The sequence below is a fragment of the Triturus cristatus genome, chromosome 7 (assembly GCF_964204655.1).
Source record: "Triturus cristatus chromosome 7, aTriCri1.1, whole genome shotgun sequence".
In the NCBI taxonomy this organism is placed as follows: domain Eukaryota; kingdom Metazoa; phylum Chordata; class Amphibia; order Caudata; family Salamandridae; genus Triturus; species Triturus cristatus.
In genome coordinates this window covers 547,075,467-547,088,670 of record NC_140590.1, presented here as the reverse complement: position 1 = coordinate 547,088,670, position 13,204 = coordinate 547,075,467, and the positions used below count along the sequence as shown (strand labels likewise).

The 13,204-nt window shown below is 46.0% G+C and overlaps 1 protein-coding gene across 2 annotated transcripts in view; it reads right to left on the bottom strand.

The window, feature by feature from the left end:
* Positions 1-13,204, bottom strand: part of RECQL5 (RecQ like helicase 5) — a 669,413-nt gene that overhangs the window by 150,415 nt on the left and 505,794 nt on the right. For both annotated transcript variants that reach the window (XM_085616996.1, XM_085616997.1), the window contains exon 9: positions 2,534-2,633. In XM_085616996.1, coding sequence (XP_085473122.1) covers positions 2,534-2,633 — 100 coding nt within the window. The remainder of the gene's footprint in view (positions 1-2,533; positions 2,634-13,204) is intronic.

Genomic DNA, 13,204 nt, shown 5'->3' with positions numbered 1-13,204 from the left:
CGACCTCAGGCATATTTTTAAGTACCGCGACCGGGCAGGGGTCCTTGGGAGAGCCAGACCGAGATGCCCGAGATTATTTAATATTGACACCAAGATCTTGGGAAAAATGATTCTAAAACGGCTGCATCCTTACATGCGTGGCATAGTTTAACCAGAACAATATTGGTTCATATGCTGTTAATCCACCTCTGACAGATCTCCTTGTGGTTGCAATATTGCTTGACAACCAAAAAGCATTTGACATGCTTGCACGAACCTACATTTTTTAAATGTTTTATTGGATGGATATTGATAATTATGGGGAGGATCCTTCTGGTTTACAGTCAAATGCAGCCAAGACTGAGTGAAAGGATTATTGTCTCAACCATTTCATAAAGCTTGCAGCAGTAGGCAGGGGAGTCCCTTGTCATCTCTGCTATTTGCTATTGCTACTGAACCCTTAATCAGTATTCTGAAAGAAAAACTTCATCATAGATGACCTCATATTTCAGGCAACAGTTATCTAGCCTCTTTATATGCTGATGACATCACTCTCTATGACAAACGCAAAATACAGACACTTCTCAGGCCTTCAAATAAACTGGGGCAAATAGTTATTGGTTCTTCACACTCCTACTACTTCTAAGCCAGCAAGGTAATACTCGTTGATCTGGTGCAAAACGTCCATGAGATACCTGGGCATACACTGAATTCCCACAAGGGCATTGTCACTAGCAGATTCAAGGTTATATAATGCAACCATAGATTCTGTCCAAAGGGACATCTCCTCATCCAAGTGTAAATGGGGACCCCACTTGAATATAACACTGACCGAAGAGATGTGGACCTACTGCTGTCTACAAATCAAAAACGTATCACTAAACAGTAGCAATAGATTTGCCCATTTCGAATTCATACATCATATATACTAAACCCCTGCAGGTCTACAGGCCATGGGACGAATGGTAGAAGTTACATGTCTAAGATGTCGCTGCCTCGCAGCGGATTGTTTTGCATTCTGCTTTGACCTGTCCGGATGTGTTCTCCTATTGGGAGCTGCTATTAATATCCCTTTCTGAGATGCTGTGCTTTCCTTTACCGCCATCGCCTTTGCAGGCGGTGTTGGAATATATGAAGACCATTCTCAAACATTCCAGCAGATTTGCTTCTTTAGCCTTATTAATGGCGAACAGAGAGTTGCTATGCACGGGGGAAGGTCCCACCTCTAACATAAAGGACTGGATTGATGACCTGATACACTGCAATGAATCCATGGCCATTTATGCAGCCACATTTCCTCTTACATTCTGACCTAAAGGCATTTGGTCCCCTCTTTGTTCATACCAACTCTCTAGAGATGGTCCCATTACCCTCTCCTAATGAATGAGTGCGTCAGTACTGTTCTTTTTTTGTGTGCTGTGCGTTCATAAGTTTCTCTGTTATTTCAATGAATACTGTTGTGTAAAGAGAGAGATAGATCAGTGTCACAGTTACACTGCCTAATATTATAACCATATTGCCCCTCCTTCTACCAGACACAATTTATCTTACTGATGGAGAGGTTTTCTTCTGTTAATAAAACGTATAAATAAAGAATAAAGAAGGAGCCACGTGGTGTTCTGCACAGAGCAATGCTAATCCCTATTATTCGGCCTATGTAATTCAAAAATATAACCCTGGTGAGCAAGCAGCATTAGATAAGTTGTTCAGGGAGACCAGCTTCTCCTCTGTCCTCCCTCGTTTGATGGATACTACTTCTACTCACTGCAAAGCATTTGAATCTAGAGCAAATCAATGCTGTAAAAAGTACTTACCTGTAGCACTGCTTTCAAGCTTGAAGTCAGTTAAAGACTAACCAGCATCCCACCTGTCCCCGCCAGTGGGAGATGGGGCTAGAAACAGCCGCAGCTCAACAGAATCATTTAGTGCGGCATTGAGCGAAAGAGGGTTGAATTCCTGCTGATACTACACAAGGTCTGCTTACACTTATCATTGAGTGATGCCCACTGTTTATAACAATTCAACTATTTCGCCGAAATGGCAAAGCACGTCAGTCTAACAGCAGATATAAAGCTGTAGACCACCACTAAAGGTGAACATTTATTTCTCTTCTCTGGCATGTAGAATGAGTCAAAGCTGCAAAGTTAAGTTTGCTGCCAAGAAAAGGAAGTTCACTGATGGCACACAAGAAGACACTCATGTGACCTATGACCTACTCTGTTAGGCAGGTCAGCACACTGACCTCTGGGTAAGAGGACCCACACAGGAATGAAGTGCCTCGTCTGAATGTCAGTGTGGTCTCAGTTCCCCCAGGTATGCTCAAATCTGCACTTGATTAATTGCAGGAGGGATCTGCCTTGGTCAAGTTAAATCCCATCACAAGTCAATTCAGTTGAACCAGTAAGCCTGCTGCAATGCATCCCGACACAGGCGGCAAGCCTTCGACAGATATGCCAAGATGAGACAGCCGATCATGGTGGAGTGGAAAAAGCGTAGACATCCAATCCCAATCCCACACCCAGTCAGTCACAGCTATCTGTAGGTCATTCCTCACCTTACGCAGTTTCATCTGCTTCTGGAAAAAGCTATTCCATTCCTTCTTACGATCACCTGCCTCGTCTCCTTCATGGCCATCATCGGAATCGTCATCAATTCTGAAGGGACAACAAGAAGGATTAGCAAACCAAGAGCAGCCAAACCCCAGAGGAGCAATTAGGGGCAGTAGTATCTATAGGGACAGCTAAGGCAAAGCCCAGAAAACAGTAAAGGGGAAAGTCAAGAGAAGCGGAAACCAAGGGGACAGTGAAGAAGGGGAAGTGGGGAAGCTGGGAGCACAGGGACAAAAGTGGATGGTGGCAGGAGAAGTTGAGAGAAAAGGGAGCAACTGGTACAGTGAAGGGAGAAGTCAGAATACAGAGAACGGAAGCAGCCAGGAATTTTGCAAGAGGAAATCAACATAATATCTTGTGTTGCATTATATTGGGGCAGAGATGAAAGGAAGAGGGATGCATTGTCTCAGGGAGCCAAGTATGTATCTTGTTTTCAGGAAACATGAGAAATGCAGCATATCGCTATATAACTATATGTTATCTTTTGTATCAGAACTGTACATGAATGATGGACAGACATCGCTTCCTCTTGCTTGTATGCAATATGTTACGTTTGGCATCACTCATAGTTTGCCATGCTAAAAACTTTAAGACGGAGAGAAAAAAAGGCGCTTAGAAAGGCAGAGAGAGGCAAGTAGTGAAGACGACAGGAAGTTGGGAAGACAGCAAGAGAATGATGGAGGGAGAAAGAAGTGCAGAGAGTTTGAGAGGAAAATAATGAAAGATGGGGTTGAGAGCGGTATAGAAACGAGCATTTGCAATGCAATAGGTCTCGCCTTTCGGAACTTATATGGATTTAGTAATGCAGCATATTGTGTGGTCCAGGAGCTTTCAGGGTGCCAAGTCTCCGATGAGCAAGCTGATTTTGGGCAAATTGCTTAAAATACAAGCAGCGGTTTCGGAGGGGTGGTGGGGGCGAGGTGAATTGGTAGGGAGAGATGGCAAAGAGCGAGCAGGCTGCCACAAGCAAGAAACAAGACACAATGGTGAAAAGCAAAGCAACGTCATGTGATTTTGGACAAATCACTTAAAATACAAGCAGTGATCTCGGAGGGGTGGTAGGTGAGGATGAAGGGGTAGGGAGAGACGGCACAGGGCGATCAGGAAACAAGAGGCGGTGGTGAAAATGAAAGCGGTGAGGGAGAGGGGAGAGACAGCACGCAATGTGACAAACAGCATTTGGGCTTATACAGGACTCCATCAGGCAAAATTTTAAAAGCAGCAAATGAAATGGCATCAAACATGCTGTGAAGGAAGTGCAATCAGAGCTCCTGATTCGGGAGTTCGAGTCTCGGATCAACATCCTGTGATTTTAGACATCGCTTTTGGCAAGGAGCACCTTTGACTGGGGTCTGATTCAGGTGAGTCCTGCAACCGCTGGTCTCCCCTCAAAGGCGGACGCTCTCCCTCCCGTTGCGGGCGGCGCTTGCTGGGCTTGACTAACGGAGCGCAGGAACCACAGCTCCCAGGGTTCCAAGTAGCAGCCGCGCCCCCAATCACCGGCACTTCCGCGCCCGGAGGCGCTAAAACCGAGAGGCTCCCTCCACGTCGCGGAACGCGCCGGCCTTAGCCCTGGCAGAGGGCGGGCCGTCTGTGGCCGTCAGGGGCCAAAGGAGGCCGGGCCACGTCCCGTTCCTCATTTATGTGCTTTCCTCCTGGCCTTAAGTCATCTACTGATACTTGCATTTTGCAGGCGTGGACACGAGAGGCCCCACATGGTATGCTGCTATTCAGGTGACTATTTTATGTTGTACGCCTTACTGACCCGGCCTTGTGCATATTGTTCGCAGGAAGATTGCCTGAAAGCGGCAGGTACTGAGTATAGCCGGTTTCATTGTAATATTGTTAGTGTATTAGATCTGTGTATCTAAAACAAGAGGGTCTGTAAAAGGGATAATAGGCATTGTGTCGCCTAACAATGATTAAAAACAAGATCTCCAAGCCAGGGTGGAGGGAGGGGTTAAAGAGACCCTTGATGCTTTTATTACAAGAGCCGAATCGCTTTTAGTACACGAGATTCAGTTGGCCGAGCATAGACTCTCACTGGATTCCCAACTAGCAAAGAAACGATCCTCTCAGGGTAACATAGCCTCCTGCCTAACGCCCGGTGGAGGGGTACATTTAATTGAACCCTCCACGGTCCATGAGATTCAGTCTGACATTTCTGACACACCACTAACTATTGATCTAAGTTCACAGGGGGATACCACGACTGTGGGCTCAATAGGGCTGACTAACGGCAGGCAAAATGCAGTACTGAGTTCACAAGACACAGGGGACATTCAATCGATTACACAACAAAGAGTAGCGCAGGGGGACGCCCCGAGGCAGGGGACTAGTATTCATCTAGTATCAGGAGAAGCTAACCCCATACGGAGCCCTAGAGGAGAGGTAGTTACACGCTCTAAAAAACTACAAGTCTCAGCAGGGCTCTCAGTGCCGGATGGCTCACAATGCTCTACCCGTGCCAGTAAACCCAGTCGAAAAGGGCCGGCTAAGCCCACCAAAGGCACTAGAAACAACCCTGATAACATAGCTTGTCCAAATTGTCGTTACGAAAAAGGGAGGGATGGGACCCAAGAAATTATTTCAGCACTAGAAAATAAAATGGAACAACTTCTCCACCGCCTATTAGGGCCAGTAATGGCGAAAATCTCTAATATGGAAGGGATTATAAATACCTTTGTGGCCACAAATAGGGGGCAACCCACTAAGGATCTCCCGCAGGAGAGAGAGGAGGGCACCACAGTGACCGACTGTAGAAACAAGGTAACAAACATTGGGGAGAAAACCCAGAGCGAGAATAGAAATATACCCCCGGAAACAGACAAACCTAGTGGCAAGGACCCGAGCAGGGAGGCCCCGGATAACTTAGGTACACGACATGAGATCAGGGATACTGGTCTAGTACATAAGGAGCGCAAGAGGTCCTTTAAAAATAACAGCATGGACTGCATCCAGGGCACTCCAGACATTAGAGTTACCCCCGGCCTCCTGTCCTTACTCAGTAGTGCTAGTAGGAGTACCAGGAGTAAATAATGGCAGCGAGGAATCGGCCAGTACTCTGATTAATAAGGCCGCGCACTGGATTAACAACAATATACCAGTAAGGAGATTTCAGCACAATCAAATTCTCATGGCCAGGAGGGTAGCTTGGATCGGGGGTGGAGAGAAAAGATTCGCAGGTGATTGTATTATTGTAAATTTTAGACATCCGGAGTTAGTTAAAGAACTCCTATATAATCGGTTTGGGGAGAGTGAGAGAGGGTCATGTATAAGGATGCTCCCACTGTATTTTTTCTATAGGGACGGTGCCCTTGACCCCGGGCAGAATTTGCATTGGCCAAGAACATTTAAGAAAAGCAGAGATGATAATATGCGCTTGGCTTCAAACAGATTTGCAGTCCTCTCCAATTTCTCTGCTTTGGACGAACAAGATTGACTGGGGAGTCCGGTGAACATTGAGGTTGAGAGAGCACGAGACACCCAAGGGAACCTGGGAATTGTAACTAAAATAGGAAATAATGCCCAGGATTTAAAAGCTGGTATAGCCGAAGGGCAGGTGAGGGACGCAGAAGATACACCCCTGAAAGTACCCTTCTCAGAGATGAACCCTTTACAAAGGAAGATCAGGGGAGGAAACAGCTGCCGGGTTCACAATACCTCGGAGCTGAGGCTGACGACCTGGAACATTGCGGGACTTGCAACTAAAGTCACCAATAGTGAATGGCAAGTCTTTATTAAAGGGTACAAAGTCATCTGCCTGCAGGAAACCTGGGAAACGGATTGCAGTGGGATATTCCTGGAGGGATACAAACTGTTTTTTGTCCCGGCCCGCAAATCGCCTATGGGTCGAGCCAAGGGTGGCCTAATTACGTATGTGGCACTGACGCTGCAAGGAACCTGGCAAGACCTGGGGTGGGACTCTGATTGTCTCCAGGGTATAAGATGCATTACAAGGGGCCTCAAGGTCATTTTTATAAATTTTTATAATGTGGGACAATCGATGTCAAATTTGGTGGAGTTAGATGAAAGATTAATGGGGTTAAATTACACGGGGGATTCAAGTACCCAGTTAATTTTGATGGGGGATTTTAACACCCACCCGTGCCCCTACTTGAAATGGGAAGGAGGTATATGGGACGCTTGCCCCTCCATACAGGGATGGCACACAGAGCACTCCAGAAAGGGCATGGCATTAGGCACAATTTTGGGTAAACTGGCCCTAACACACATGATGGATCTAATCGATGATGGATCACCAAACACAATGACCCCCTCGTTTAAGGGACGGGGCTGCGATTCTATCATCGACTACATCTTTATCTCTAATGCCTTAATTGGTAGGGTCAGTCATTTTTCAATAGTCCCTAGCGCATTTAGCGACCACAACCCGTTAGAACTTACAATAGGGATTTTAGACCTGCGCTCTAAAGTGGACAAAAGGACCACCGAGGGACAATATAAGGCAAAGGACCAGGGCAGGAGAATTAAATGGAGCAAGATCAATGGGCTAGCATTACACAGAGCGCTCCTTGCAGACAGCGATAGCCACACGTGGAAATGCCTGGACAGCACTGTAGAGGGGAGCGACCTGATTGCAGCATTTGAGGGAACTGCCCAGCACATTGACAGTCTTTTAAGGCGTAAATCGAAAAAGCAGACCGACCTCGGCCCCAGATGGTTTGATAAGGAATGTTCTAAGGCTCTCAGAAATCTGAAGCAGGCACTTAAGACAGCCCCAAGGGACAGAGGTGCGATTACTGATTGCAGGAATCAGTATAAAAAGGCTATCAATAGGCGGAAAAATTGTCTCCAATCTCAGGCCTGGGAGTCTCTAAGAGAAGCAGTGGAGCGCCGCGATATGACAAGCTTCTGGAGAATAATAAAAGACCCATGTTTCCAAGCCCCGAACAAGCCACAAGTGGCGTCCCACATTTTGCCAGAGGCTTGGGTAGCGCATTTCACAAGTTTATATAATCGGGGCAATCATGAGATGCAGCAATGTCAAGTCATAGAACTACCTGAGGGGGAGTGCACTCCATTTACGGTTGCAGAAGTTAAAATAGGAATAGATGGCCTGGCATTGAGAAAGGCGCCAGGGCCTGATGGGATTCCACCAGACTTATTCAAAAGTCAAGTGGACCTCTGGGCCCCAATATTATCCAGGGTACTAAATGCAGCTAGAGAGGTGGGCATGCCAAGATCATGGTCTACTGCAGTCATCGTCCCAATATTCAAAAAGGGAAACAGAAATGACCCACAATGCTATCGCCCAATATCCCTTATAGATGTCACGGCGAAAGTTATGGGGAGAGTCATCTTAAATCGTCTCTTGGATTGGGCTGAAGAACATAATATTATCACCGATCTCCAGTATGGGTTTCGAAATGGGCGCTCTACCACAGACCAGTGCCTTAATCTCTATCATCTAGTGGTCAAATACACTCTGGCTAGGGGAGGTACTGTGTATCTAGCTTTTATGGATCTCTCAGCAGCTTTCGACTGTGTTAACAGAAGAAAGCTGTGGGAGATATTGGCAGAGATGGGCATTGAACCAGGACTGATACGAGTCTTGCAGACACTTCACCTCGATACAACGGCACAGGTGAGATTCACCGATGACGGTGACCTCACAGACGACTTTCAATGCCGGGGAGGGGTGCGGCAAGGCTGTATCTTAGCGCCATTTCTGTTTACGCTTTACATAAATGGGCTAGATAAGGCGTTGGGAGTACTGGAGGCAGATTGCCCCTGCATAGGGAGGAGAAGTATACCAGTCCTCCTATATGCAGACGACGCAGTCCTTTTGGCCCGTACAGGAAGGAGTTTACAGGTACTTATTAATGGTTTTGTTAGGTTCATGGCGGATTTAGATCTAGTGCCCAATCTTTCAAAGTCATATATCATGGAAGTGGGTAAAAAGCCAGCTAAGAATGGTAGTTTCTCAATAGGAACCCATATACTGGAAAAAGTTAAAATTTTCAATTATCTGGGGATTATTTTTGACCAAGACCTTAACTTTAAGCCCCTAGTAAGTTATAAATGTAGCCAACATCCCAGCGCTGCAGGGTCTATTATGAACTATGCGACAAGATTGTGTCGCTGGTCCCCGCATGAAATCGCTCAACTATATAGTTCGGTATGTTGTGCAAAGATCTTATATGGGAGCGAGGTCTGGGGTTTTTCAGATGTGGGGAACATCCAACGTGAAGAAGACAAATTCCTAAAAAGGCTTTTGCAAGTGCCAACATGCATTTCTTCATTTATTGCACATGAGGAGCTAGGTATAGATGATCTCACTGACAAGGCTGCCCTTAAACCAATCACTTGCTGGATAAAAATCTGGACAAACCCAGAGGCAAGCTTAAGCAGATTGATTTTAGAGGACTGTATGAAAGGGGACAAGTGGCCCCGAATACCATGGCTTAAATATGTAAGGGATGTACTGACCAGCCTGGGGCATGAAAACCTTTTTTATGAACCATGTACGTTGGCTAGCAGAGACAAGGGTGTCATAAAGATAGATTGTAGGCAGCATCTGGTTAGGGCCAGAGAGGTAAGAGAAGGGCTGAAAAGCACAGTCAGGTCATACCAGCTCATTAAAGTTAATCCGGGCATGGAATTCTATCGTGCCAATATGTATAATAAACAGGATAGATTTCTAATGTCTAGATTTAGACTGGATTTGCTGCATCATATCCTGTCCGTCCCAGCGGGCTTTGTACATGACGTTAGCTTAAAAGGGTGTTGCGGCTGCGATCTTAGATCTCCGCAAGACACCCTTCACTTCGTCCTAATTTGTCCCTTTTATGCTTACCCAAGATCACTGTTTTTAAAAACAATCCTAAAACGCTCCAATATAAAACAGGCCAAAGTGGCTCTCTTATTTCTCAAACTCGCCTCTGAACCTTTCACTCTATTTAGTATGGTACATTTTTTGCGTTTGGCAGTCAGATTAAGAAAGACCAGGGGAGAGGATTAATCAGGCTGCCCTCATTACAGGGAGCAGAAATGAAAGAACCAAATTTAGATTGGCGCCTCATGATCCTTCTTTCCAGGGAGGACGGAAACTTTTACTTGACCAAATGAACAGAACATCATTGTCTCGGTTTTTAATATTTATACTGATCGATTGCTTTTAACATGTCTGTTTTGATATGAATGATGTATATGTATAGATGTATGAATTATTCTGTATTAGATGAAGGCCCGATTGTATTATATGTATCTTTTATGGCTATTTTTTAATAACCGAATAAAGATTATTTGAATTTGACAAAGGACTTAAAATGCAAGCATCAATTTCGGAGGGGTAGTGGGGGCGGGGTGATGGGTGATGGGAGAGACGGCACAGGGCGAGCATGCTGGCACGAGCAGGAAAAAAGACCCAATGGTGAAAATGCAAGTGGACACGTTATTAAAAGGCGTATTGTCTCCAAAGTAAAACAATAATTAAACCCGCAATGCAAATGCTGCCAAAACATGAAGCACAGCAACCGTGATGCAGGCGCTGTACTAATACACCAGTCCCAGAATGCTTGTTTCCGGTCAAGGGAAGACATGGCTTGGCATTTCAGTCTGGACTGTTCCAGGAGGATCAGGGTCAAGACTGCTTTGCATATGGTTGATTCTGAACTGGGGTAGCGAAATGAGCTAAAGAATGATGAAGGATTCAACCCAGATCTGTGACTGGGAGTGAGTGTCTAAATAATGTTCAGTACTCCATCCATGAACTCCTTGTGTTTGCTTTCTTCGCCCTAAGTTGGCAGGGTATGCCCAGACGTGGGTCCCTTGATCACTTTGCCACTGGATTCAAGATAGCCTGGCTGATGAGGGGTGTTACCCCGAAACCGGTCCTAGGATGCTTGTTTACGGTCCAGGGAAGATATGGCTTGGCAGTTTGGGCTGGACTGTTCCCATGAGGTTCAGGGTCAAGACTGATTTGCATATGGCTGGGCTGGGTCTGAACTGGGGTGGTGAGGTGAGAACCTGCTGTTAAAATCTGTAACCAACCTGGAGGTCACAATTTCGAATACTGGCATGGTGAACTCCACCATTTACCCCCTTCCCAGGTCGGCAAACTGAACTTTATTAAATTGGGCTCTAAAAATGTGTGCTCAGCACTACAAATTTATTTTATTTATTTATTTATTTATTTATTTTTTGCATTTGTAATGCGCACAGATACCCACAAAGGGTTTCCCGGCGCCAGGGCTAAGAGGGCAAAACATAGAGGCAGTAACTTTCAAGGGCCACAATTATTTATTAAAAAGCCAAGTTTTAACGTTTTTCTTAAAACTGGCAAAATTCTCCTCCTTCCGTAAGGCTAAAGGGAGGGAATTCCAAAGAACTGGTCCCAGATGGGAGAAAGATTTCCCCCCCATTCGGGCCAGTTTGAATCTGGGAACCACGAAAGTTGCTCCATTTAAAGAACGGAGATTGCGTGCAGGAACATGAGGCCTAACCAATTTTTGCAGGTATTTTGGTGCAGTTCCTGCCCTGATCTTAAACATGTATGTCAGGGCTTTGAACCGAACTCGGTTCTCTACCCTCAACCAATGCAGGTTCCTCAGATGCTTCGAGATCCTTGCTGTCCTAGGAATCTTGCACAGCAACCTGGCTGCGGAGTTCTGGACCAGCTGCAATCTCCTGATCACGGCTAGATTGGAACCCAGGTATAAGATGTTACCGTAGTCAAGCCTAGATGTAATTAGTGCATTGACTACGGTCTTCTGGGTATCCTCAGGCAGCATCCAGATAATCTTCCTCAGCCATTTAAGGATCGTGAAGCAGACACCAGCGACTTTGTTGGCCTGCTGTTTCATTGATAATGAATCATCAATGCACACCCCCAAATTCCTAGCTTGGGTAGCCGGGGTGGGGAAGGCGCCCAAAGATGTTGTCCAGTGGGTGTCCTGCCACAGATCTTTATTTTTCCCCAGGAGAAGAATCTCTGTCTTCTCCCCATTTAACTTTAGCTGGTTCGTGGACATCCAGCTGAAGATTTCCTGGAGGCCTAGTTTCAGCACAGAGGGGGATGAAGATTCTGAGTTGGTAAGGGAAAAAATAATCTGCGAATCGTCCGCATAGGTCATAAGTTCTAGACCTACCCGTTCTGCCAAATCGGCGAGGGGGCGGAGATACAGATTGAAAAATAACGGGCTCAAAATTGAGCCCTGAGGCACACCATGGGGTGACAGAAAAATGTCCGACTGGGCCTGTGAGGACGAGATCTGAAACGTCCTGTTGCTCAAGTAAGATCTAATCCAGTCCAGCGCTGCCCCTCCGACACCATCCTCACTCAGCCTGACAAGCAGTCTGTTGTGTGAGATGGTGTCGAAGGCTGCGCTTAAATCAAGCAAAACAAGAGCAACCGTTTGCCCGTCGTCCAAGAGTCCCCTGATCTTCTCCGTGACTCCCAGGAGGGCAGATTCGGTGGAGTGGCCTGCCCTGAAACCCGATTGGGAAAAATGGAGTAGGTTGTTATTCTCTGTGTAAGTTGAAAGTACACCATGGATGTGCTTCTCCAGTATTTTTGAGAATGCTGGCAGCAGGGAAATCGGGCGATAGTTGGCCAGTACCTCTGGATCAGCCGACGGCTTTTTCAGCAGAGGGCTGACCATGGCGTGCTTCCACAAGTACAAATCCACAAGTACCTTATGATAGCATGGTACTATTAATGTCATAACACATAGTTTTACAGAAACAATACACTGGCCACGAAGTTGTAAACTAGCATTATCAAGGCATTCATCAGCAGTCTACAGATCAAATGGTAAACCAGCAACAGCAGAACATTCAAGATAAAAAATATCAAAGCACTAGTACAGACGACTAAAGGATATAAACTGCCAAACAGCAATTGCCAAAATGAGCAAACCCTCTACAATGTGGAAAAAGAATGACATCTAAAAGTCCCCAAACCAATGGAATACAGGCAGCACCGTGAGGGGATGCAACAAGCCTTTGGGTATCTCTCAAACATTTAGAAAAGGGTGTCAGCTCTTCACCAGCTGTGAAGAATCAACCTAAGAGAACACACAAGAAAACCGGACGGCCATGTTCTTAATATCTAATGTAAATGTAAACTCCAATAACCTGGCTTTGAGACATGGCTAAACAAAAGAAGTGACCCTGGAATCGCCATTTAAAGTCAATAAAAAGACGTCCTAAAAGATTAGAGTTGTGTATCCTTCTCATCTCGAAATCCAGGTGGCACATACAGGCCCTGCAGTGGATCCCCTGATCCCTGTGGAGTTCTTTAAGATCTTATAGGACATGGTGCAGGATCTGGAGTGGTGGTTGGTGAACGCCAACTTGACCTGCAGCAGGCCACTCTCTTCCCCACCTAGAGTTTACAGTGGTGACAGTCGGGTCACTGCTCGGTTGGGGGCCATCTGGGAGAGGAGGAGATCAGAGGACTCTGCTTTCCAGCAGGCAGATCCACCTGGCCCTAAAAGCCCTCCTGCCATCCATCAAGGGAAGGCTAGTGTAGGGCCTCACTGACAACATTGTCGTGGAGTTCCAAAAAATATATAGGATCTGCACGCTTAGACAACATAAACTAAGGTATTGGTGTCCAGAGTGATTTGAGACACCTCCAAAGGATATGT